We start from the raw sequence: 27,603 nt of genomic DNA on the forward strand, positions 1-27,603 counted from the left end.
AATTTCGAGAATCAAAGAAATGAAAAATGTGATCCATAACCAAGAAAAAATACTACTCAACAAAAATAGATTCAGATGTCAGAGATGACAGTATTAGCAGACAGGGACACTAAAATAAATACATCAGAAGGTGAGAAACGGAAAATTCAAAGAAAAAAGAAACAAATGGAATTTCTAGAATTGAAAATATAATGAAAGTAAAACCGAACATCATTCAGTCGTGTCTTATTCTTTGCAACCCCATGGATTGTAACCTGCCAGACTCCTCTCTCCATGAAATTCTTCAGGCCAGAACACTGGAGTAGGTAGCTGTTCCCTTCTCCAGGGGAGCTTCCCAACCCAGGGATGGAATCCAGGTCCTTTTAAAAGTCACTGAGTGGACTTAATAGCATTAGACACAGCAAAAGATTAGCAAAGCCACAACAAAAACTATGCAAACTGAAGGACAGGAAAAAAAGGCTTAAAAAAATGAACCAAACTTTAGTGACAGGGCAACAACACCAAAACTAATACATTAAAATATTTTTTCAAGCCACAACAGATTCACATTCAGCTAACTCTTATTAGACTCTTACTCAATTGTGCCAAGCAAAAAGGTAGACAATTTTTACATTCTATATTCATGGTTTTATTTAATGTTTATAACAGTCCTCTGCAATATAAAATATCATCCCCTTGCATAAATAATGAAAAACAGACACCTAAGTGGTTAAAGGACATATATCTCTGTCAGTCAAAGATTTCAAGTCTCCTTTCTCATCAGTCCCATGACACCCTGAACATCACAATCCATAAACATCTACTGAAGAAATGAGCTGAACTATTCCATTTCAATCCATAATTCTAGGCTGTAACATTTCCATATACTGACCTGTTGCATACTGGACTTCCGTTGAAATTTCACTAGGACTAGGGATTCCAAGGGAAGTCTCTGCCTTCTCAATGACATTTGAAATACCTTGTCCTGATGAGAAAAATGATAACATTTTCATATTTGAATATTACTTGCAATTAGCCACCAAAACTTAAGAAACAAACCAAAATTCAAACCCACAGATTTTAAAATTCATTACAAGACTTTACTTTGACCTTATATAACTGATTTTGGGGAGTTTATCCTTATCTCCTCCCCCCAAAAATTGATTATCACTAAATAATAGTTTTATATTTATAATTCCTAAATGTCAACCTTCTAATGAAAATTATAAATTTTAGTGGCAATATAAATCAGCCCATCGTTCTAATGCATCCTCAAACTATAAAGCCTCTGCATAATCATGGAAGAATGATTAACAAAGTCATTTTTAACACAGATCTGTAGCAAAATATGCACAAAAATTAACAAAATGACTGATGACCTTACCTACTGTGGCTACTGTAGCTGAGGCTGAGGACAGCAAGGACTTGCCCCAACTGCCCCAATAGCCCCATCCGGACTGGGGTACATCTTTGGAAACAGTCTCCTATTTTTCCCAGTAGCCAGAAAAACCAAAGAAAAATGGAAAAATTAGAGGGAAGTCAGAGTGCATACACAAGGTAGCTAATTATTGGCCAAAAGTATGGCTGAACAAATACATACTGTGTGGCTCAAGAAATGTACTGACTGGCAGATGTATGTTAACTGCATGTAAGCATTTATAGAACTGAGAAAATTTAGTGTTTTATGGTTTTAAAAGGAAGTAAATAAGTATAATCCCAAGTTTGTTTTGATTCCATATTCCTTTTAGCCCCAATATTTTTTAATTTCAGTGTTTTAATAGATACTCTACTTTGCCTGCAGCCTGTGATGCCTGAACAGGGAGAACTTCTGTCTCAAGGTCACTGGAAGGTTTGGACTCTGGTCTTTTCCGAGTAGAAGCTACAGGTTCTGATTTACTCTCCAACTTGGCACTCTGGTCAACTGACTCAAAATTCTTGACTGGCTCACAGTTCTCATCTTCACGGATAGGAGTTGCTTCAGTTATCACTGCAGTCTCAAGATCATCTTTATTCGACATGATTAGATCATTGCCTGGTAAAATAAAAGCCCCCCCACCCCAAAAAATTAATTATAGGCTTTTTTTACTTGTTACTTGTTTAAACTTTTTGAGATTATCACTAAGTCACATGCAGGTGTAAGAAATAATAGAGCTCTAATGTACTCTTCACCCAATTTTCCCCAAGGTAACAGTTTGTGTAACTATAGCATTTCATAACCAGGATACCGCTATGTACCGATATGTACCATCCCCTGATCTAACTCAAAATTTCACCAGCTTTACACTCATTCATGCGAGCATAATTACTTCCATGAAATTTTATCACATGCACAGATTCATATAATCATTACCACAGTCAGGATACAGAATAATTCAATTACAATGATCCCTTGTGTTTTAGCTATCTTTAGCCACTCCCACCTACCTCCTAACCCACAGCAATCACTGACACTCTCCATCTCTATACTTTTGTCATTTCAAGATGTTATATAAATGCAGTCATACAGCATGTAACCTTTTGAGACTGAGTTTTTTTACTCAGCAAAAGTCCCTCAAGATCCATGCAAGCTGCTGCATTAGTAGTTTCTCCCTCTTCATTGCTGAGCAGTGTTCCTTGGTATGGGTGCATCTCAGTTGTTTCACCACTCACCTGCTGAAGGATGCCCGGGCTGTTTCCAGTTTAGGCCTATTACAACTAAAATGCCTATAAACATTTATATACAGGTTTTTATGGGAATATAAGCTTTCATTTCCCTGGAATAAATGACCAGTGCATGCTTAATTTTGTAAGAAGCTGTGTGAAAGTGAAGTCGCTCAGTTGTGTCCGACTCTGTGACCCCATGGACCTGCCAAGCGCCGTGGTCCATGGGATTCTCCAGGCAAGAATACTGGAGTGGGCTGCCATCTCCTTCTCCAGGGGATCTTCCCAACCCAGGGATCAAACCCGAGTCTCCTGCATCGCAGACAGACACTTTACCGTCTGAGCCGCTAGTGGCAATCTTGGACTTAAGAAGCTGCCGTACTCTTTTCCAAAGTAGTTGAACTATTTTACATTTCTACCAGCAATATACGAGAAATCAAGGTTCTTTTTATTCTCATCAGCATTTGGCAGTGTTATTTTTTATTTGAACCATTCTGATATAGGTGCGCTAATATGGGTTTAAGCTTTACATTGCATTTCTCTAATGGTAATGATACTGAACATCTTTTCATGTGCTTGCCATCTGTATATCCTCTTCAGTGAAACAGCTATTTTTATCTTTTGCTCGCTTTCTAATTGGACTTTTTTTTTACTGTTAAGTTTTGAGAGCTCAATTCAAGTCCTTTGTCAGATATGTGCTTTGTAAATATTTTATTTTAGTTTGTAGCTTATCTTTTCAACCTCTTCATAATTTTTCACAGAGCAAAACTTTTAAATTTCAATGAAGTCCAATTTATTAACTTTTCCTTTAATTGACATTTTTTTAAAAACCTTATTAGTTCTTAATCATCCCTACCTCAATTTTTCAAAGAGAAGATTATGAAATTTCAGCTATCAGGATAAGATTTACATCACGCCAGCTTTTGAATAGCAAAGTTAACCAATTCAATTCCTTCCAGAAGTACAGATCTTTAGCGATTAAAGCAAAGATATTACTGGTGTATTTACAAACAGGAGATGCTGGTTTCTGAGATAACAAAGTATCACCAGGGGAGGAAAAGAAATGCATTTCACACATACATACACACACCCAGACCTTAAGTATAAATAAGCACATATCTTGTACCTATATATACTAACCACGGGCTTTCCTAGTGGCTCAGATGGTAAAGAGTCCACCTGCAATGCAGGAGACCCAGGTTCAATGCCTGGGCTGGGAAGATTCCCTGGAGAAGGGAATGGCAACCCACTCCAGTATTCTTGCTGGAGAATTCCATGGACACAGGGGCAGTTTATGAGGTTGCAAAGAGTCAGAGGAGACTAACTCACACACACACAATCTAACCACATAATTAGATCCAATCCATCAATGCCATCAAAACATTTCTAACATACTAAAAATGAGAGACATAATAACAACTAAGGCAGCCTGTAAACAGCACTATAACTGAGGTACACAGAAAATTTTAAAGGACAGGCAGCAAGGAAAAGTATGCAAGGATCAGGAAATAACATTCAACTTTAAATACCTTTAAAAACTTTAAATAGCACAGAACAGTGATCACAAACTGGAATTCTGAGTTCCAAATCAAGCCTACAGAGGTTTTTGTTTGGCCTGCAGAGTGTTTAATGCTTTTTTATACTAATTGGTTTAACATTTTAAAATCAGACTTCATATACAAATAGAAATCTCCAACTTCCTTTGTAAAACCGAAAGATCTGACAACACTGGGCCCACATTCAACTTGGTAATAACTGCTGCTGCTGCTGCTGCTAAGTCACTTCAGTCGTGTCCGACTCTGTGCGACCCCATAGACCCACCAGGCTCCCCCGTCCCTGGGATTCTCCAGGCAAGAACACTGGAGTGGGTTGCCATTTCCTTCTCCAATGCATGAAGGTGAAAACTGAAAGTGTTAAGTCGCTCAGTCGTGTCCGACTCTTAGCGACCCCAAGGACTGCAGCCTACCAGGCTCCTCTGCCCATGGGATTTTCCAGGCAACAGTACTGGAGTGGGGTGCCACTGCCTTCTCCGTGGTAATAACTAGCTCATGCCAAATATTTGCTAGGATCTTTTAGACAGGGTAGTGCTCTCTAGATCCCCATAACCTCCACCCAACTCCACTTGACTCATTTATGTTACCTGAGTAACCTCTGTAGGCATCTGAACTTGTAACATCTGCCTTAAAGGGAACTTAGGATTTTGGTCTTTTTTAGTTTTTTTTTTTATTACAAAAGCATGATAACACATTTACAGGAGACTTGGGAAAACTGAACAAGGTTACGTATGGATCCACTATATATTACAATTATTTTTTTAAGTAGATAAACCAAGATTTTTAGTCAGAGTTTCAATATAAAACTCTCAAAAATTAATAGAATGAATATACAGAGAAATAGAAGGATATTAATAGAATGAATATCCACTAATAGAATGAATTAGAGAAATGAATATCCATTAATAGAATGAATATAGAGAGAAACAGAAGGTCTACTACCTGTAAAGCACTGTGAATCAAACCAACATAATTAAGATTTATACAATTTTCACATAATAGTAGAATGCAAATTCTATTCAAGTTCCCATGGACTATAAACTGCAAGACACTGGAGCATAGCCAAAAAATTTGGAAGGCTTCACAAATTTGGGAGTCATTCTTGAGCAGGGTCCCTGATAATCTTCTCTGGATGGTTCCAATTTTAGTATATTAGCTGCCAAAGCCAGCACAAGGGCACTTAGGATTTTGACAGATCAAGACGCCAAAGAGAGAATTCAAGGGTGTGGAAACAACACAAAGGAAAGCTCAAAGGTCTGAAAGTGTGGAATGCAGACAGATACTGGAAGTAGTTGTTATGAGAAGGAAAATGATGAGGAGGCATAAAGCTAGAAAGATAGATTTATATAACATCATAGATCCTAGACCATAGAGAATATGATAAACCATACATTATATGATACATTATACACTTCTAAAACATCAAGGAAATCAGTCTGAATATTCATTGGAAGGACTGATGTTGAAGCTGAAACTCCAATACTTTGGCCACCTGATGCGAAGAGCTAACTCATTTGAAAAGACCCTGATTCTGGGAAAGATTGAAGGCAAGAGGAGAATGGGGCACAGAGGATGAGACGATTGGATGGCATCACCAACTCAACGGACATGAGTTTCAGTAAACTCCGGGAGCTGGTGATGGACAGGGAGGTCTGGCATGCTCCAGTCCATGGGGTCGCAAAGAGTCAGACACGACTGAGGGACTGAACTGAACTGAACCGTATGACAAGTTTTGGAGACTGGGAATTAATTTAAGACAATTTCTGCCTACTTACAGGGGCCTAACAGGAAAGGCTACAGAGTTGCTATTTTGTTGCTGTTTTAATTAAATTATTTATTTAGGCCACACAGCGTGGTTTGTAGGATCTTAGTTGCCCTGGTCCCCAGTCCGGGGCATCGAGGGTGCAGAGTCTCAATCACTGGACCACCAGAGAACTCCCAGAGCTACACAGTTCTTGCACAAAGTTCCATCAATGTTTCCTGTAGCTGAATACACATATTTACTTTTTCTTTTACCATCTTTTTGCTATCCGTGTGCTCTCGCCAAGCTACAAAACACAGTGGTATGTACTTAACACACATATTAGATGTTATATATAGTATATAGTAATATAATGGGCTCTGGAGTTAGGCTGACACTCTTCCAACTCTATACCTGAGTGACTGTGGGATTAGTCACCTATCTGCGTCTCTGGTTCCACATCTGTAAAACCTACATGCCAGAGTTCCTAGAAAGACAAAACGACCCAGTGGACGTGAGGGGTTCGGAACAGAGCCTGGCACATAATCGCTCACGGGTAAACAGGAGCTGTTAGTACGAAGTGGTTGCCTGGAGCATTACTATCTTTACTAAATAACCACGTGTCTCGAGACGGACAAAATCTGCTCTCCCTTCTTCCCAATTACAAGACCGAGTGCCCAACGGGAGTTCTGGCGTAAACCTGGGCTCCTAAGTTCTCCGACGCTGACAACGACGAGAATTCCTCACACGGGCTTAGCGTTTCAATAACCAAAGGACTTCCGCAGCATCAGCGTCCACCGCGAGGGGCCAGCCGCCCAGCCCCAGGCTGCTTCCTCCCGTTCCTCGGCGACCCCAGGACCTCACACCCGGCCCGCCTCCTCCGGGAAAGCCCCTCACCCAGGCCGCCTCCTCCCTCACCGCCTCCACTGCCTTCTCCGACAAGCTGCTCCTACTGCCCCGGAAGTCCTCTTTCAGGGTGGAGACGGCCTCGCTTAACCGAGAGAACTTCCGGGTCAAGCAGCAGCTCCGGCCGGAAGGAGCTCGGCAGGCGTCTGGTGAGTGAGGGCTAGTTTGGGGTCGCTGTAGGGGGTGTGGAGGGTTTAGTGGGGCACCCGAGACGTGGGTTTGAGCCGGTGGGTTAGGGTACAAGGTAAAAGAAGCTGGAGTATCCGTGGCCGTTTTGCAAGCCTGGCTTGGACTGCTGCAGGCATTCGGCCATCCTGTATTTACTGAGCTCCACCTACCTGCCAGACACTTCTCTGGGCTTTTGGGACACCCTGGTTTACGAGAGACTGTGGCTTTGTGCTCAAGTAGTTGACAGCCTAGTGGAGAAAACCGACCATAAACAAGTTTACAAGCAAACACGGTTATCTAAGATAGTAGTGCGTGCTTTAAAGAAAATTAAGCAGAACAAAGTGATGGAACGAAGCGAGGGGTAAATCTTATGAAGAGCTGCTGATGAGTATTAGGAGCAGAAGAAATAGCAACTGCAAAGGCCTTATCATGGGAACAGACTGAGCCAGGTTAAGGAAAAGGCAAAGGGCCACTGTGAGTGGACCGAAAAGAGGAAGATGAGACCAGGAACTTAAACTGGCCAAATTTTGTAGGGTTTGTGAGCCAAGATAAGAATTTTGACTTTTATTTGAAAAGCAGTGGAAAGGCATTTGAAGGCTTCTGTGCTGAAGAGTAACATGCTGTGATTTATGACTTTAGCTTACCCCTGACCCCTCATCAAAAAGATGTACCTCTTCAGTTGCTCTTGGGCAATGAGAATGCGTGCAACCAAACTGATAGCCAGAAAAAAGTTACAGACACCCTCATTGTACAGATGTACAGATGTGAAAAAAGTCCCAGAGAGGTGAAGGCACCTGACCTTTTAAGAACCCGAGACTTCTAACTCAATTTCATGTTTTCAGAGTTATTTTAATATCTATACATAATAACTGTCACTTCCTAAAACCCTTCAGATAGTTTATTTGCTTTAATGGTGATCCTCTAAATTTAGGGGCATCAGTATCACCTGGGAGCATGTTAAAAATGTGTATTCTCCCCAAACTAAAAACACTATAAGTATAAAATAGGTGTTTTCTTCTGATCTTCTGTTGTAATGGAAAGTGCATAGAATTTGGAGTTTAAGAATAGAAATTTGGTAAACCGCTTGCTGCTGCTGCTGCTGCTAAGTCGCTTCAGTCGTGTCCGACTCTGTGCGACCCCATAGACGGCAGCCCACCAGGCTCCCCTGTCCCTGGGATTCTCCAGGCAAGAACACGAGTGGGTTGCCATTTCCTTCTCCAGTGCATGAAAGTGAAAAGTGAAAGTGAAGTCGCTCAGTTGTGTCCGACCCTCAGCAACCCCATGGACTGCAGCCTTCCAGGCTCCTCTGTCCATGGGATTTTCCAGGCAAGAGTACTGGAGTGGGGTGCCATTGCCGCTTAATTGTGTCTTAATCTTACCTTTTAAATAGTGTTGATGATAATTGTAGTGAAAATTGTTCCAATTTTTTGGTCTTAGAATCTCTTGAGACTTTTAAAACTTTTTGAGAATATTGAAGAGGTTTTGTTTGTGTGGCTTATATCTATTATTATGCCATTTTAGATGTCAAAACAGTTTTCCAAAGAGTTATTTATTTAAAATAATTAAATTCATTACATGTTAACATAAAAGGCATGTCTATGAAGAATAGTTTGCCCGCAAAAAAAATTTTTGAGAGAATGGCATTGTTTTGCATTTTTACAAGTTTCTTTAATATCTGACTTAATGGACGACAGCTAGATTGTCATACCTCCTTTGCATTCATTCTCTTGTGATATCATTCATTATGTAGCCTCTGGAAAACAGCACCTATTGTGTGAGAATGAGAGTGAAAGGGCAAATAATGTTCTAGTGTTGTTACGAAAATCATTTTGAAGACGTCTCAGGGACCCCCAGGGACCCGTGCAACACATTTTGCAAATTGCTGAATAACAATATGGTTATGAAAAATTAAAAGATGGGCTAAGTTTGCGTGGGACCAAGAAATCTGCATCTTTAATAAGCACCCCAGATTAATTTAAGTGATCTAAGAATTGCATTTTGAGAAAACGAGTTATAGATCAAATTCACTCTAGAGTGTTCTGCCCACCAAAAAAAAGAGAGAAAAACTATGTTTCCATATTTCATATCTCTCCATTAACAATTTCCAGAGATTGAGACTAAAAAGTCAATAAGACACTTATAGCAGGTCCCTTTCTGACTGCCACATTAATGGGTGTCTGAATTCAGAATGTTGATTCCACCCCCACCAAGGGGGTTTTAGACTCTTGTCTTTGGTAAGCTTACAGTCTTTTGGACATACAGATAATTCATAAAAGAAGGAAACTGTGAAGTCTTACAGTTGAGTGCTGTCAGTGTGCTAGAAGACTGACAGCAAAAGAATTCATCTGAAATCCAGAAGGAAGAGTGAGAGCTTAGGTAGGAAGGCTTCTTGAATAAGGTCAAAAACACATTGGATATTGTAGAGAAGGTCCAATTTCCACAGAAAGATGGGGAGGGCAGGAAGTTTCAAGCAGAAGGGACAATTAGAACCAAAACTTTTAAGTGGAAAGTTATTTGGAGATAATAGAGAGTGAAATAAGTATAGTTAAAGCTTTGAGCCATGACAGGGAAGCTGGGGAAATTATAGGATTTAAAGGAAAATAGGAATGATAATCAGTTTGTAAGAAAACTGAGACCACTAAAGATTAGGTTACACCTGTCACACAACTGATTAGTGACAGGTATAACTAAAGACCAGATTTGACTTCTAATCCATTCATTCCTTTAGCAAGGAATTAGTGTACATGCAGGCACAGCTGGGCTCCAACTTCGTGCTTCTCTTCTACCACCTGAATCCATTCCTGGAGAATTACGGATACCATAAAATGTGAAGCTTATTTCATGGGTAGAGGATTTTAAAATTGCCTTGACTCTTTTGGGTTTGTGTTTAGGACCAGTTCTGAGGGGAGCAATATTTGGGACATCAGAGGGATATGGTGGGAATTAAGGAGACCCATTTAAGAATTAAGAGGATAGTGTGGTACCCAGGTAAGGTAAAAGGACCCAGGTGACCTAGGGCAGGGACAGCAGGACTTAATCGAAAAACATCTAGAAGGAAGAAGGAAAAGGTGAATAATAATGGCATGAATTTAAAATGTACATTAGTTCATCTAGTGTTCACAACTACCTTATGAGGTGGTTACTGTAAATAACCTTATTCAATAGATGTATATACTAAGGCCTCTTGATCCCATAGCTTCACACAAGGATAGGATCAAGCACTCTTAATCCTAATTCGCACTCCTAACCACACAGCCATGATGATACTGTAACTTTGATCTTGCAAAACTGGAAGATTTGTGTGGCTATCATTCAAGTTATATATATGCTAGACAGGTAGATCTGAGGGTGAGAGTAAAGATCTTTTTTTTAGTTATCCTGAAGTTTGAGATACTGGGGGGTAGGGTCAGACCACAGAGGGAAAAAAAATGAGCAAGGAAATCAGTGTCTTTGTGTAGCTTCAGCAGATGCTTATGGCAAAAATGATCATAGTCAAGGGCAAAACAAATAACCCTGGGTTTGAAGCACAGCTTCAGCAAATACAGAAGAGGGTATTCCTCAGTGTGCCAGAAAATATGCTGACGTTTGAGTGCCTAAGCGCCAATGATGAGGTATGCAGTGGCTCCAAGATTCTATTGGGAGCATAAGGGCTATGTTAAGTTAGAAACTTTTTGGAAAATGGCCCTCAAAATGGTGATTTCTGTTTGTGTATTACTAACCTTTGTATGTTACAGATTGCTATAGTAAGGCTTGCGTGTAAGCAGAACAGCTTTTTGTTTGTTCTCTGAAAGGATAGAGGAGTGCTAACAGTCTGCTCTTCATTTCCTTTTTCTCCCCTTTGCCAATTCAGAATGTCACTGACCATTTGTGTGCCTTGTGTAAGGGAACTTCTCCATTTTTCAAGTGTAACAGTGCAGGCAGAGAAGAGTGGATGAGTTGTAAATACAGCTCAAATGCATTTAATTATGGAGAATGAACCATTACGATCCCAGTATTCTTGGAGCAAAAACCAGTACCATCTGGGCATCAGTGTTTTTCCTTCCTTTGAATTATCCCAGAACTATTTCTGCAAACAGCCATTTCTTCAGCCAACTTAATATTGAGCCACGAGAATGGAAATTAGCCACGTTGCTTCCTTATTCACTTCTGTTGAGAATTGGAACAGAATGGGAATATTTCTTCTCTCAGAAGTTGGCAGGCACAGCAACAAGGCAGTCTGTTAGGGATAATAACTTAGGCACTTTTCTTTTTCCTTTTTAATGATACAGCCAATATCCAGAATGGTTCTGTAGGGTAAAATCATCTATATTTCTGATTATTCATGATCCTAGAGAAGCTAACTTTTTCCTGTACCTGAAAGATGAAAAAGGAGTTAGATTAAATTTAAATATCACACTCTTCTGTTATTCCTATTCATGCAGAAGACAGGTAATAAAACATTCTACTAAGTAACTTTACTCACAAGCATAGCATAGCTCTTTTTAACTATTTACAGAAAGTGGCACTTTGATTTTCCTTTTTGAATTCTTCTTACCCTCCATATGTCAGCTGCCCCATTGAGAATAGCAGGCATGATATACAAAGTCCCAAACTTAAAACTGAATTGCATTCCTAAAATTTCTGAAGTCTCCCTTTCTCTTTTGTGCTCAGAGCACAATTACACTTCTGTTAAGTACTTCTCCCTGTCTTATATATAGTTAGCCCTTTCTTTTCCTGTCTTCCAGGTTTTGCTGAACTTAATCTTCTTTCTCCCACCTGACCAGTTCTCCATTTCTTTCATTGTTTGCACATTCAGTTTTCATTTTTGTGGTTTTAATTTTGAATGAAATTAGATAAAGATGTTTATTTCTTTAAAAAAAAAAGTCTTATTGGAGCCAGGAAGTAGAACTCTGTCAAGAGCCAGAGCAGCATGTGTGAGCCTCTCTTTCTCTTCCCCTCTGTAACTCTCTCCACCACCACCACCCGCCTCCCTAGACCCCGTCTCCTGGCTGCTCTTTTTCCCTTCTCCATCCCTGTTGTCCTTTAACGTGGTTGCCTCAGCTCCCTATAATCCTTCTCTTCCTCAAATGTCCCTAACCCACAGTGTCTCAGTCCACATTCCAAGGGAACATTCTTCTTAGTGAGTTGACTTCCTCCTGGATCCAAGAAGGCAGAGCTCCAAAAAAGAAACAACAAAGGCTCTCTGGCACAAACTCAGGACATGGTGAAAACAATGTAACGTCCTGTTAGTCTCCAAGGTCCGTTTACAATGCCTGTTTGATCCATATTTTTGTGAACTATTTGCACTGAGAGAGGAGTGTGAAATTTAAAATTAAAGACTGAAATTACCTTATGATGTTACTCCTTCCCCCTCCAAAATATTTAAGTGGTTTCATGGTATTCCAAGTAAAAGTGTTTTATATATCTTAAATAATGGTTTTGCTGTAAAGTGTTGATTTTAGCACTCGAAGTGATATCAACAATAATAATAACTAGAGTTAACAGTGATTACTGTTACCAGACTCTGTTTTTCACATACTGTCTTTTTCAGACCTTGCAATAATCTTGTGGAAGTAGATGCTATTATTTTCCCTCATTTAAAGATGAGGGAACTGAGGCATAGAGAGATTAAGTCATTAACAGAAGTCGAAAGGCTGATTAGAGTCGAGCCTAGGAAACCTGGTTAGAGAGTCTGTTCACTGAAGTTCTCTGCCACTCTGCCTATCAGAGGCCTGCAAGTATGAGTTTCTAGGGTGAACTTAATCCAGAGTGGAATCTGAGTGATAGCTCTTTTGTGCTGAAAGTGTTCAGACAGTCGAGCACCATTAGGTAGGGCTGTTACAGAGGAAATGAAGAAGTATATTAGTGGTTGCTAGTCCATGAGCCCTCTGCCTCAGAATCACCCAGAGAGCTAATTAAAAACCGTAATTCCAAGGTCCAAACCCAGAGATTTTTATTCACTGGTCTGGGGTGGGACCCAGTAATCTTTATTTTTAACAAGTTCTTTAGGAGATTGAGATGTTCAACCTGGTTTGGAAACTGTACTTGGTTATCTTTTATTCCTACCATTATTTCCTGGGACACGATGGTAAGTGAAGACATTGAGGGTTAGTGGTCGGTTCAAGGAATGCATTTAGGCATTATGCCTTTAAGATCTTTTGAGGTTACTAGCAGTAGCTCTTTTTGTCTCAGAGAATAATCACAAGTGCTAGTAAGTGCACGTAAGTCTGAATAATTATGATCCCTGTTGTATAACATTTGTCAGTTTACAAAGATCCATCACATACTTGATCAAATTTAAACTATTCATCATTAAGTATTTATTGAGTATGTGCTAGTTATGACACATAGCGTTAAAAAATACAGTCCTTGTGCTTAAGAGGCTCATAGGTGAGATGGAGTAGACTGCCTGGCAGTACAGAGCCAGGTGAGTCGTGTACTGGTGAGGGCCACAGGGCTCAGGGAATAGCCGTCTTGCATTCAGGTGAACTCCTGATCTGGATGGGAAGAAGCAGCAGGCCTTGCGAGGAGGCTCGGGGAAGCTGCATAAAGAAGGAATTCCACACTGCAGTAATACTGCCAGGACACTTGCCCCACAGCCCCCTCACGTGGAGGCTATTCGTTCCTCTGAAATGCTTACATCTCAGAGCAGGGAGAGTGAGTCCATTTCTTCCATTCCTGGTGTCTTCTTCCTTGATCTTGGGGTGACAGTAGCATCCCCACAGGTGATCTACCTCACTTTTGAGCCTTTTAGTTCTTTGACTGCTTCACCTTGGACAATTCTTAATTATAGTGAATTTCCTTCACTCACTTCAGCCTCCCACTCCAGTTCCCAAAGTCTTATCTCCAGTTTTTATCTTGGGCCAAACTGCTCCTCTTCAGGATCAGGAATGAGACCCATGACTCTCTGGCCACCGTCTCTCATTATGACTGCTTGTAGCTCTTTTTCTTGACTACCTTGCTAACCAGTGACTGATCTGCTTTTTCTCTGCCCCGTGTCCCTTTACCTCGATGGCTCTCCCCAACATTCTCCATTCCCATTTACCCCCCAAGTCTTGTCACACACCTTACTTTCTCAGGGAAGCTTTCTGCAACATGGTTAGCTCCCTATAGCATCCTGTACTTTCCTTTGGGTAGCATTTAGTGTATTTTGAATATATTTAATGACCATGTCCTCCACCTGACTGAGTTCCATGAAGGCAGAGACAGTGTCTGTGGTACAGTAGGTTGGCACATAGTAGGTACTCAGTAGACACTGTTGAATAGATGAAAATGTATACCCCTAGTCTAAGATAGTGGGTTGTAGACTCAGTGGTAGGAAGCAGTGGGGAGGAAAGGAATGGCAGGATAAGAAGTGAGGTACTATTAGAATAAACAAGTTGTGGAGGTTTGTTTTGTTTTCTCTACAAAAGAGAGCAGGCCTGCAGCTCAGAGCCTTCAACAGATAGAAGTTTCTCTGCAAGTTAATAACATAGCTTTGTTTGCATTGTGCCTAGTGTACAGTTACTTTTATCCAGACTTTGTGAAAGACAATGAGTTTAAGAAAAGCAGAAATAATAATTTATGAAAAGCATAAAATATAATTTTAAGAAAAGCATAAAAAATAATAAAAAGATATAGTTTTTAAACAAATAATGACAGTAGAAGAAATGAATGAAATTTGGGAAATGCCAACTTGGACGAAGCCACAGAATCTCCTTATGGAAGTCCTGGGTGAAACTTGGAGTACTTTTCAGCACATTCATTTCCTATCACCATTGAGAACCAGTAGTCTAGAATAAAGGACAAAAATCTTATCTGCCAGTTGTAGTAGAAAAGAAGTTGAGAACTATCAAGCCTGAGCACAGTGCCTGGTTTACTTCAGTCATTCTGTAAGCTTTTATTTCCATTGTTTCCACTCTCAACTCCCTCCCAATAGAGGCCAGGATTCTCCTGCTTACTATATAATATGAAGAGCAAGTCAGGGTGAAGAGGTTAGATCAGATCACTTCTGTAATCCCCTTCAGTGCCCAAGAGCTTTGTGTCATTTTAATGGGATTTGGGGAAGAAATGAAAACATACAGTGTTCATCTATTATGTATAGCAAACTCTGAAGTTCTTTGTTTTACTTCAAATGGTCCCTCCTTAAATTTGTAAGATAGAGAAAATTATTGTCATCATCTAACCATCCTTTCAAGGACTAATGAAATTTATATGATGTTTACAACTTAACTGTCAAATTTAGACTCTGAGCAGTTTAATGGCAAAATACAGTGATCTGTTGCTTTTTGTGTTACATGATCAAGCAGCTTTTGTATGAATATACAGGGAAGTAAGTGTCATTTCCAAAACTCTTTAGTTTGGCCCTTACAAGAAATAAAGCTAGGTGTTTCATCCCATATTTTATAGAAATTGAAATATTTCTGTAAGAGTCAGTGATTTTAAAAGAGGAATCAGATGACCAGGAAGTTGATCATAATCACATAGATTCTTGAAATGGGATATTATTTTGCTTTTATTTGTGATATTTTACTCTTCTGAATGTGTCTAACAATCTTTCTCTGTAGTTTGTATTTCTGCTAACTAGACATTTAAGGTGTCAGTTCCTCCCATAGCTAGTTTATAGACTTTGAGTTAGAAATTTGGTATTCTTACAAGCTTATTAAATATACTGTATCTTATCTCTTGATATTGAAAAAATTATTAAAGGAAAATTCTTTTGTTTAATGTTCTTACCCAAGAGGAAAGTTCTATAGCCTCAAAAGCCAGTAACTATTTATGCATAGTGGTGCAATTTTCTAATATTACAAAAAAAACTACTTCAGGTAGCCCTGCGTTATTTATATCTAATGTCTATATACTTGAATTACTCAAATTTTGAACTCCATGGTTATAATTATTATGTAGCAGTTGATTTACATTATTGATATAACAGCAGATGGTAATGGTGCAGGTTGGAATAAAAGATCATTAAGTTAAATATTTTAGCCTTCATTGGCTCCCTCTTGCATGGAATTTGTCAGAGTGAAATAGAATCACAACATTTCAGAACTAGAAGAGCCCTTAGAGATTGTCTCATCTAGTCCCCATTTGACACATGAGAAAACAAGCATAGCTATTTGCCAAGGGCTTACAGCTAGTTATTAGCAAAGCTAATACCGGAATCTAGATCTGCCATTTCCCAGTTCAGTGTTTTTTCTGCTGACTCTGTTGAAATTTTTAGGTGGTATTTTCACTGTTTCACTTCATAATATTTATGTCAGTTATTCTAATCAGTTTCACATCTATTTATTTCTCGAACATAAAGCTTCACTCCATTATGAGTCTTTGTTGGTTAAATTTTGTATCTGGCTCTCTTTCAGGTTGGTCTCCACTCGTATCTTTTAATCTTGAAGACTCCAGAATATACCTGGATCTACCTGTTTGGTTTTTTTTTTTTTTTTTGAAAATTCCAGTACCAAGCAATCAATGACCCACTGTGCTCTTGTTGTAATATAGAAGCTATTGAGTTCTCCAAATATAAACGAGATTTTCTCCCATTTTCCCATGAAGCCACTTTGTTGTTTATCCACTTTAGTGGTGAGTGTTATTGTGCCAGCTGCTTTTGCTTTGGAAGATGTAGACTTCAACCAGATGATCCCACTGGGAACAAATCACAGTTCTTCCAATGCATCATTTCTTCCAAGTTTTGAACTCTCAGCAGATTCCCACTCAGGTGATGACGTCATCATAGCCAGAGAGGAACTAGTGTTTCAATCAAGTGTCTTCTCACAGTCGACCACTATGAACCGGTCTCTTGGTACAACTCAAAAGGACAGCAGCTGGATGACAGAGACAGAGGTAATTATCCCAAAGCATAATTAGTCAAGATTACTCATTTCCTGTTACTTCAATCTTGGTTTTATGGCATATTCAACAAGGAATATCCAAGATGAGGTACTGCAATAAATAGTTAAAACTTTTGAAAGGCCCAGGGTATTATACCTATCAGGAAAAGTGAAATAATGGTAATTACTGAACCAGAAGAAGAAAAAAAATAAAGTATAGTTACAAATTTAAAAAGTGTTCACATAATGATGGTGAGCTGTTTCCTCCCCTCTTGGCGAACTGGTTTCCTTCTTCATTCAAGGTTGGCTCCATCAGGGTTGCTGCACACAGCTGTGTGGACTGTGTACTGCACAGCTCCAGGAGCACCATTTACCTAGACTGTACTGTGAGTAGTACAGTGTGCTGGCCCTGTATGAGTAGATCAAGAAGGATTTTGGTTAAGTGAACTTGTCATAAATAATTTTTTTGTTTTTACTCAGAAATGAATTACTAAAAATGTTGGAGGAAATCCCGGATGTTTTTGAAAATGGTTATAAAGATCAGTACATAAAAGTTTTAACTCCCTCTGAGAATCAGAAGGGCATGGAGGAGGAACTTTATAAGCCCTTCCAGCTCATTTCTCTTTTTAATTCTGTACCTTAACTGCATGAAAATAGGAAAGTTTCTCTTTACATATTTTTGTGTCTCAGTCTTAAAAAATCACACAAACATCATAGTAAGGTGACCAAGGTCTACCTTTTGACAGGTTTTTATTTGATTTTGCTATTTAAGAACCTGTGTACACATCTTAATCAGAATATTGTTTCCTTTAACTAGTGTTCTGTTAGATTTTTTTTTTGAAGACTACCTGTGTTAAAACACCTTAGAAAGAAATCGCCATGAAATATCAATGGGGTAAAGATTAAATTATGGTATCCTCACAAGCTACATTTTGGAAAAGGCCTGCTTATATTTTCTGTTAGAAAGATAATCTAATCTCTTGGCTATTTATCTTAGACTGGAAAACAGAAAAGGAGACAGATGGTGCTTCCTTCTAAAGTATATGCTAAACATTTTAACCTTCTACAGACTGAGAAACTGGCCACCAAGGAATTGAAGAGTTAGAATGTTAGAAAGAACAGAGCTTCTTAAGAATATAGATCTGTTAAATCAGAATGTCTAGAGTGGTGCCCTGAACATGTATTTTGAACATGATTTGGGGTTCCCTATTTGGAGCCTTATCTTTTTTGGCCCTAGGGTCCTGACAAACACATCTAAGATGTGAGTTACTCAGTAAGTGTGATTATTATAGACTGGTCGTATAAACAGATTTTAGGAGACCAGCCAAGTAGAATGGCAGTTTTATTTTTCTATTTTGCCTTTACTTTGAAAACCACTAACATCTATCACTGATGCTTTCAGCAGCAGCTCTGGACAATTGTATTAAATTTTATGAATCTCAAGTGAGAGGAGTTTAAAAAGCATGTCAGTCTAGTATAAGGTTCATAAATCTTGAGCTATTATCAGCAAGTGAGCTAGAGAGTTTAGATTGTGGTTATAGTGGTTGATGAATGGAGTCTATGTATATAGTTCATCATACTGTGGATTCACAAGGTATCTTTTTTATAGCTCCAGGTTTATAGACAGAAGCTTGTAAAATAATGACTATATTCATAGCTACATGTTTTCCTTCTCTTTTTACATTAGTAAAAATATAACTACACAATTTAGATAAATGTTGATGTAGATAAGAATGGGCACGGTCCACAGTGCTTACTAATTGAAGTGCCCCTAAATCCTGAACCGTAGAATCTCAGAGATGAAAGGGAGCTAGAAAATTAGGCACTGAAGCAGTGCTTAACAAGCAGTCCCCCAGCCTCCTCTGGGCCACTACCTGTAGGCATGGGGACCCATACCCTCCACCCCATGTTAGCCCATCTATCCTGTCTTTGAATGGCAGTTAAAGCATTTGTATAGTTAAAGCACAGAGCACACTGAGGACTTAGAGGTGAGAACTGTGCAGGCAGAGCCAAGTTATTCAAGGCTGTTGGTCCTTGTGCTTTGGTTTTCATACTCATATACATTTGTATACACATTCCTGAATGAAGATACCTTCGTGTATGGGAGAAAGGCAGCATGTTTTCAATTTAAAGTAGAAGTCTAGGCATGTTAGGGCAACTTTTATTCTGTCTGCCAGGCTGTTCATTTACCCTCACTTGTGAGACATTGCTTTTGGCTTGTGCTTTATTTACTCTGGCCAGAAAATCAAGATGTTATCATCAACCAACCTTTTCTAACAAGACAAATTAACATGTATAAGGCATGCCAGATTAGCCAGTTAGTAATTGAACAAATACATTAAATTGGTAGGGTTTTGTTTGTCTTTTCTTAAGTAAATAAGTAAACAGTAAATTATTGAAAGTTAAAAAGGAAGTAAAAATTACTCATTACCCTATAAATAGCCATTGTTTTGTATTTCTGAGACATAGCCTTCTAGTGTATGAGAATGTGTAGGTAGAGACTGTGATATAGACACATACACACATATATATAAACATTTCTTTTTAAGGTTAGTCACTTAGCATTATGTTGACACACCTGTCTCCCTGAAAGGTGTCTTACATCTAGCAGTGAAAAGGCAGCCACAATAATCGTTAGTTTCAGGAAGATCTTGATTCCCTTTTTTAAGTTCCAGCCTGTTTAAAATTCAGACTCTGAACATAAAAGTCTGCCCTGTCTTACATCATTTAACAAAATAGCAGAACCTAATAGATGAGTTGATGTAACGTGCTCTCATGAAGAGGTGGAATATTGATAAGGCAGTTTGCGTATTTAGTAATAGTACTGTTTATGCTGTAATTTTTTATTTCTGTTGGGTTATCAGGTGGAAAATGGTTGGTTTCTGATAACTTCCTGAATATCACCAACGTAGCCTTTGCTGACCGTGGGCTCTATACATGTCATATCACCTCTCCAACCCGTGCCTCCTACTCGGTCACCCTGCGTGTTATCTTCACCTCAGGAGACATGAGTGTCTACTACATGGTTGTTTGCCTGATTGCCTTTACAATCACTCTCATCTTGAATGTTACACGGCTGTGCATGATGAGCAGCCATCTTCGTAAAACTGAGAAAGCCATCAATGAATTCTTCCGAACTGAAGGGGCAGAGAAACTCCAGAAGGCCTTTGAGATTGCAAAACGCATCCCCATCATCACCTCGGCCAAGACTCTGGAACTTGCCAAAGTCACGCAATTTAAAACCATGGAGTTTGCTCGTTATATTGAAGAACTGGCAAGAAGCGTCCCTCTGCCACCCCTTATTCTAAACTGCCGGGCCTTTGTAGAGGAGATGTTTGAGGCTGTGCGAGTGGATGACCCTGATGAGATGGGAGAGAGAATTAAAGAGAGACCTGCCTTGAATGCGCAAGATGGCATCTTTGTCATTAACCCAGAGATGGGCCGGAGTAATTCACCAGGAGGAGATTCAGATGATGGTTCCCTGAGTGAACAAGGCCAGGAGATAGCAGTTCAAGTTTCTGTCCACCCTCAGTCAGAGACGAAAAGTATTGATACTGATTCTCAGGACAGCAGTCATTTCAGCCCACCTGATGATACAGGATCTACTGAATCGAACTCTAACTACAAAGATGGGTCATTTGAAAGCTGCCAACTGTGAGCTACCCTCATACCTACAAAAACAGCTTGCAGAAAAAGAACATGTTTCATGCAGAAAATAACATTTTTATCAAAAAATAAGTAGGATTTCCCCCCTCATTAATATTAAGCCTATCAGAACATGAATTATTACCAAAATCTTTCTAAAACTTCAGCATTTTTCCTTTCTGATCTTTCTCAGTCATTTTCCCCAAGCTTGATTAAATGATACACATTGAGATTTAAAGGAGCCTGAGAGATCAGTGTAACGGGAAAAGTACCACACCCAAAATTGCATGACTTCTCTTCTAGTCACAGTTCTTTCATTGCTTAAAGCTGACACTTCTCTTGAAGCCTCAGTTTTCCCGCCATTAAAAATGAGGGATTTGCACTAGATGATATCTAAAGTCCTTTCTAGCCCTCTGACTTCTTACCTACCACCTTTAAACCATAAGAATCTTCAGCTCATTTCTAAATAAACCCTTCCCTAGACTTTGAGTCCCTTTTTACAGAAAGGACCTACCTGAGATTTTATTCTGTGATTTGGATTCCCACATCAATGCAGTGCATAGAAGTGTGGGTGTTTTTCAGATGTCTTGCTGGTAGAGCATACAATTGTATATGCTCTGTTGAATCTTTCCAGTATCACCCATGAATATATTGCTATACAGATATCAGGGACCTAACTGCTCATGAGTAAGCTACTTTCCATGAGTAAATTGGTCCTTGTGAGGGTATAGCAGTCTTTTTAACTTACTGAGGTATCATTTAGCTGAGCTAAATGATAAATGAGCTAAATGATAAATCACTGAGCTGGCACTGATTTCTCAGCTGATCTCCCAAAGTGAAAAATTTGTTCCTAAAGAATAATGTCTTTATTGTTTTTAGAATAAGAAGCAGTGTCAAATCATCTGTCTCTGGTAAATTATGGATTTTGACATTTCTGTTAATGGAATTTCTCAGGCTTTCCCTTTTTAAAAGTACTGGACTCTACGAGACAGTTCTGTGTTTGGGATCTCATTCCAGAGGGAAACCCACAGCTGAATTCCTCTTTAGATCTCTGTCAACACTCTTTACTCTATCGTCTTAAATACGGTGCTAAAGGTTGCATGCCTCCTTACCTTGTTTGTCTTGTTTATATTTTATTGTTGCTGAGGTTTTTATTTTTGTGTACATCAGATGTAGAATTTTAAGCTAGGGCTGCTTTTGTGGCCTTTCTGAGAAGCACTAACCTGAAATAAGATTAGAGAATGGTGTGTGCTGTGTGTTACTATATTAAATATATAGATACAGATATATAGGTATATATATACACACACATACAAATGATCTAGACATAAAGAGGGAGAAAAATTATGAATGATGCCACTTGATTCAACTGTGTATAATAAACACTTCGGACAGTATTTGTTGCCTGGCTGAGATCTGATATAATGGAATTGTAAATACTCTTCAGAGTCATTTCTTCAACTACAGTAAGCTTGGCGTCATATAATTTTAAGAACTTGGCAATGGAGCTCTGTGTGCTTCACATTTCTTCATTTGGCTTCTGATTACTGAAGCTTTACTTGAACTAGAGGTTCCTGAGGGAAATGTTCAGGGGAGGTTTTATCAGGATTTTAATTTAAGGTTTCAAATGGAGGAAGGCAGGAAATTTGAAGTGTGGCCAGATAGAACTCCTGCCTCCCTTTGTGAAGGCTTATCAGAAGTAATACATCTGGTTCTGGATAGCACAAATGAATCAATATGCAGTTTTATCAGGTGGCATTTCAGATAAAGACGATAATGCTGCCTTTTCTGTCTCTCAGGCTGTTTCCATGGAAACCTCCAGAGCCAAACAGAAGCTACCAATCATTTAGCCAAATCTTGTCTTGGCTCATAGACCTGTATTCCTTTAAAGAAAACTGTTTTCATACATTTGGCTATGAGAACAAGGGCTCTGGAACATGCCCTAGATTATAGAACACTTCTTCCCTTCCCAGAATGTTTCTCTTGAGAATTTAAAATTCTTTAAAATCCTTTTCTAAGGTCTGAGTCTGTCCCCTAAATGTCCCTCAGATCTTTAGATAACACTTCATAACCTGTACCTATATAGCAGGTTTGGGGTCATTTTTAGAATGTAGCTTGTCACATTAAAGAGAATGAATTTACCCCCCCATGTTTTCATAATAGACATAGGTATTTGGAACCTTAAGGTAGACATATTTAATGATCAAAGTCCTGGGAAACAGGGCTTGGGAAAAATAAGAAATATTCAGAAAAAAACTGTAAGTTGCACAATACTGTATAAGAGATATAGGCTACTCTAGTGTATCCTGGATAAATTACTTTAGAAGTATAATGGTGACAATTTAGTTGCCAAAGTAATTGGATTACTCTGAGTATTCCAGGTTATGGTGCCACTGATAAAGTAGGTCAAAATTTAAGTGGAGCCGGTACTTTGTAAATCTGAAATAGTTGTTCACAGGAAGAAAATCACACTGGCTAACATTTTCTCTAGCTAATCAAATACTCTTCATATATAATTAATACTCCTGTTATCTTTTTGTAAAATCCTTAACCTTTTGAACTTCAGCTACAGTCTAACAGTCTTTTGACAATAGTGGTAGTGTAATTATCCTTCTGTCTTGCTAGATTTTATAATTGGTGAACATGCCTTTACTCGGCAATTTGGATTTGAAATAGTTCTGTCATCATTTATAAATTTTGTCTTGTATTGGGATTTAATGACCCTTATCATCTTTGTGAAATAAAATGGTGGCTTTGTAAAATAAATTTACCAAGACAAGGCATATAAACATTTTTAGAGATTCCTTGCCAGCTGAAATTCCTTACCAGTCAGGCATCTTTTGAACTGGTATGCCACTTGTTTATAAGCTGTTTGATAAACCTATCCTCAAAGTTGTATCTGTTCCAACACTTTAGTTCTTGAGTCTGGCCCAGTGGACATTTTTATTTCCTCCCAGCCACCTTGATATAAGTATCTTGGGAGTTGCTGACACCAAATAGTTGTGTGAAGGCTCCTGGCTTCGTCACCTCACTTAACACATATTTTTAAAGTGAAAATTCACAGCTTTCCCTTTTGTCCTCAGTGAACCCGCGCCATAGTCCTCTCCACACCCTGCACGTTGTTTCAGCCTAGGTCAGATTTTGTATTCTGTATCCCAGAGCAGCATGGGAGCATGGCATGTTTGTTTCCAGGGCCCAGCCAGTCATGGGTGCTAGTCTTGCCTCTACACACCAGCTATTGTAACACAAGTATTGAATATATCAGATTTCCTGAATCACCATTTAAAGAATACAATCTTTTCTCTCCTAGGCCAGCAATGTTAAAAATGCTAAGCCTTATGCATAACCTCTAGGTTCTCAACACATTTCATAAAAGTAAATGAATTACTTAATATGGTTCAGATGATGTTTAAATAGTTACCTTTTTAATGAATACTTATAATTTTGTCCTTTTTTTTAAAAAAAAGTTGTACTTGAATGTAATGCATTAAATGTTCAGTGGAGTATATTTTGTTTGTCTGAAGTCTTCTGTAGAGATGTATTCATTTTTATGTTGGTGGAATTTGATGTTAATGATTTTGAGCAGGGGTAAATTTGAAGTCAATTTGGATGCTACTATGTCTACCCATTTAAATTTTACAGATGTTTACTAAGCATCTGTATGTTCTCGGTGCTATGAGCCATACTGAGATGGGTGTCCTGCCTACAGTTGGCATGAGAGTGAAGTTACCAGACCATCCTCACCTGGCGCAAGTACAGCAGTTTCCCATTTCTAAAATAAAGCCATTCTTAGGAAAGGCAGAGCTTGAGTAAAGGCCTAGAGATAATTTAGCACATGTTTTAGAGCAGTGGTCCCCAACCTTTTTGGCACCAGGGGCAGACAGAGCAGGGGAAGTGGGTGGGTGAGTGTGAGGGTGGGCAGGATGATTTCAGGATGATTCTCATAAGACGTGCACAACCCGAATCCCTCATATGCGAAGTTCACAGTAGGGTTCTCACTCCTATGAGAATCCAATGCCACCACTGACCTGACAGGAGGTGGAGCTCAGGCAGCAATGTGATGAATGGGGAGTGGCTATAAATACAGAGGAAGCTTGACTCGTTCCCCCACCGCTCACCTCCTGCTGTGCAGCCCAGGCCACCGACAGAGGGGTAACAGTCTGAGGCTGGGGCAGTTGGGGACCCCTGTCTTACAGAGCTTATGATTAGTGTGTAGGGTTTGTGATGAGGTGTGGCAGTGGGGAGAGCAAATGTCTGCAGTCCCATGGCAGTGAAGCAGGCATGGAAAAGCACAGGATCTCAGGAGACAGGCAAAAGAACAAGTAGAGGTCAACTCATTTCTTAAATGCCACAGACTCCTTAGAATGACCATTTAGCCCCTATCTTGGGACTTGGCCTCTCTGGACTTCAGTAAAGTGGAGTTGGTAACACCTACCTCACAAAATTAACATGAGGATTAAATACAGCAACATGTCAGCAAATACTGTGCAAGCTATGACATGCAATATAGTGCAGTTGTTCAGTCGCTCAGTCGTGTCCGACTCTTTGCAACCCCGTGAATTGCAGCACGCCAGGCCTCCCTATCCATCACCAACTCCCGGAGTTCACCCAGACTCAACGTCCATCGAGTCAGCGATGCCATCCAGCCATCTCATCCTCTGTCATCCCCTTCTCCTCCTGCCCCCAAACCCTCCCAGCATCAGAGTCTTTTCCAATGAGTCAACTCTTCGCATGAGGTGGCCAAAGTACTGGAGTTTCAGCTTTAGCATCATTCCTTCCAAAGAAATCCCAGGGCTAATCTCCTTCAGAATGGACTGATTGGATCTCCTTGCAATCCAAGGGACTCTCAAGAGTCTTCTCCAACACCACAGTTCAAAAGCATGAATTCTTCGGCACTCAGCCTTCTTCACAGTCCAACTCTCACAGTGTCTGGTAATCACGTAGCCATAGCGTCAGCTTTATTAGCAGGCATGTCCAGCTGATGACTGGTTGCACTTGGACTCAACTGAGAATTCTCCAGATGTCTCTCAGTTACAGTTGCATTTGGCTGCATGCCACAGAAACCCAGTTGTGGTGGCCTACCCAAGTAAGAGGTTTATTTTTCTTAAATAACACAAAGTCCAGAGAAACTCAGCCCTAGGCTAGAACAGCCCAAGTTTGGCATCAAGGGCTCCATCCGAGTCTTTTTTTATCGAAAGACTTCTAGATTTCTTTCCATCCTTAGCATGTAGCCTTCATCTGCACAGTCACAAGATGTTTGAGATTGGGTTCCCCAGAGAAAGGATTCCTCTGCAAGTAGTTTATCTGGAAGGTGAACCCAGGAGTGAGATGAAAAAGAGAGCCAGTACAGGATGAGTTCATTATTTCTCTGAGCAACTGGGCTCAGGCCCTCTGGGGGAGTCAGGACACCCTATCTGCCCCTTGTGTTTGTAGCTTACACCTCAAAGTTGTCCCATCTGAAGGCCAAGGAGCTTGGATGTTTATACACCAACTTCTGTCTGTCAGTGAGGGCTGCTTCCAGCATCACTAACTCTCTGGTACTTCCGACCAGGCTAAGCATGATCCTATAGCCAGCAGAAGCCCTCTGCCAGAGGTACAGGAGCTTTCAATAGAAAAATCTGTAGTCAATATAACAATTTCATATGAGTTTCAAAAGGTTATGGACAGAGTTCTGATGGTACCTGCTACATAGGACAGTTGCTTCCCTTCAGCATCACGTATACATTCCAGGCAGGGAGAAGGCAACAGACACAGCAGCTGAGTCTGTACCTTTGTATTAGGAAGGCAGTAGCTTTCCAGAAGCCTCACCTGACTTCACTGCCAGAACTGGGTTCCATGCTACCTGCTGTAGCTGTAAGGAAGCCTGGGAAGATGAAATTGTATGTTTTTTAACTGGACACACTTCCCCAAAGTGTTCTATTAAGAAAGGAGGGAGGAACGGAAGTTGTGGGCAACTGGTAATTGCAACAAGTTCATCTTCATGTGAATTACAGGAGTAAAATGCAATTCTGTGGTGGGTAAAATTGCAGGCTATGTTCCTTGATATTCACATGTGTGGATGACAAATGTCACCTGCTATATCTGTAAACAAAGGATGGTGCAGCCATCAAGCCATCAGCCACTGCAGCCTTCCCCAGTTGCGCACCATAAGGGGATTCAGGATGGAGACTAGCAGGATACTGGCCTTAGATAGGTAAGGTGCCTATCAAAGGGATGATTTCAGTGACCCAGACTCACATCTTCCCAGACATAGAGAAGGGTTCAGTTCACTAAATTGAGATATCTGGGTTTTCTTTGATTTACAGTAAGCTTCTGCAGTAACCTTTCTGCTTTTGTTGCAAAAACATGTACCTGGCTCCTCTGTTACTTCTTCAGAACAATCCCTCAGAGCTCTCTGGGAGCCTGGATCCTGGACTTAAGTCCTCAGTATAAAGTCCTTGGAGTCCACTGAATAAAACATAATTCTCAACTTTTAGGTTGTGGTGGTGGTTTTTTGTTGTTTTTTTTCAGTTGACACATGCAAGAATCAAGCATTAAATCTTAGGTTAAATCTTCAAGTCATCACTTATATTATCTCCAATTGGCTCAAACAGCAGACAGACAAGTTATGGGTTTCTGTTGGGGCATAATTGGCTTATCTTAACCTATTTATTCATGAACAGATATGTACTGGCCACCTGCTATGAGCAAGCAATAACAAAAATCCTAGGGGACAAGCTTGGCCTGTTGTTAAAAGAAAAGTAAGCCTGTGTGGCTATGAGGAAAGACTGTCAGAAAAGCATACAGGGGCCGGGAATAAGGTTAAAATATTTCAAAGTTTATTTCTTAAGAGGAAATGCTAGCAGTACCTAATTTAGAAGAGGGGATTTGGCAATGTAGGTAGGAAAGTTTGATCATTCAATAGTACTATTCATTATTGTCCTGGAGTTATCTGCAGCTGAAAAAAATTCCAATTTGCTAATTTTCTTTAAGGAATTAAACTCCTTCAGAGCTCCTTAAATCCCAATCATGTTCATGAGTTTTCATGTTTTCACTGGAACCTATTGATTAGGAAATATATATGTAAATATACATATGTCGCTCCATCTGCCTGGATGATCATAGCTGCTGCCAGCAGGCCGCTTCTTCCTAACAGTTGGGAACACTGCTTTGCCTCCTGCTCAGCTGTATGAAGAAGGAAGACTCA

At 39.7% G+C, this 27,603-nt stretch overlaps 2 protein-coding genes and 1 non-coding gene across 5 annotated transcripts in view; 1 reads left to right on the forward strand and 2 right to left on the reverse strand.

Moving 5' to 3' along the window:
• The window catches only part of FAM114A2 (family with sequence similarity 114 member A2), a 35,743-nt gene extending 28,839 nt beyond the window's left edge, over positions 1 to 6,904 (reverse strand). For 2 of the 3 annotated variants that reach the window (XM_070374661.1, XM_070374659.1), the window contains exons 1-4: positions 6,811 to 6,904; positions 1,770 to 2,011; positions 1,364 to 1,463; positions 872 to 964 (exon numbers count right to left, since the gene is read on the reverse strand). In XM_070374661.1, the coding sequence (XP_070230762.1) occupies positions 872 to 964; positions 1,364 to 1,463; positions 1,770 to 1,997 (421 nt within the window). In that variant the 5' untranslated portion in view covers positions 1,998 to 2,011; positions 6,811 to 6,904. The remainder of the gene's footprint in view (positions 1 to 871; positions 965 to 1,363; positions 1,464 to 1,769; positions 2,012 to 6,810) is intronic. The other variant, XM_070374660.1, reaches the window with a different exon arrangement.
• On the reverse strand, positions 5,238 to 5,340 carry LOC138988660 (U6 spliceosomal RNA). Its single transcript, XR_011464932.1, has one exon. It is a non-coding gene; the product is annotated as a U6 spliceosomal RNA (small nuclear RNA).
• A 9-nt stretch (positions 6,905 to 6,913) lies between the features above and the next one.
• On the forward strand, positions 6,914 to 23,923 carry MFAP3 (microfibril associated protein 3). The gene is given in 4 exon segments (XM_005894399.3): positions 6,914 to 6,968; positions 16,308 to 16,681; positions 16,684 to 16,785; positions 19,637 to 23,923. Coding segments are annotated over 3 exon segments (1,086 nt in total). The 5' UTR covers positions 6,914 to 6,968; positions 16,308 to 16,491; the 3' UTR covers positions 20,431 to 23,923.
• Positions 23,924 to 27,603: the final 3,680 nt, after the last annotated feature.

This window comes from Bos mutus, chromosome 7 (assembly GCF_027580195.1).
Source record: "Bos mutus isolate GX-2022 chromosome 7, NWIPB_WYAK_1.1, whole genome shotgun sequence".
In the NCBI taxonomy this organism is placed as follows: domain Eukaryota; kingdom Metazoa; phylum Chordata; class Mammalia; order Artiodactyla; family Bovidae; genus Bos; species Bos mutus.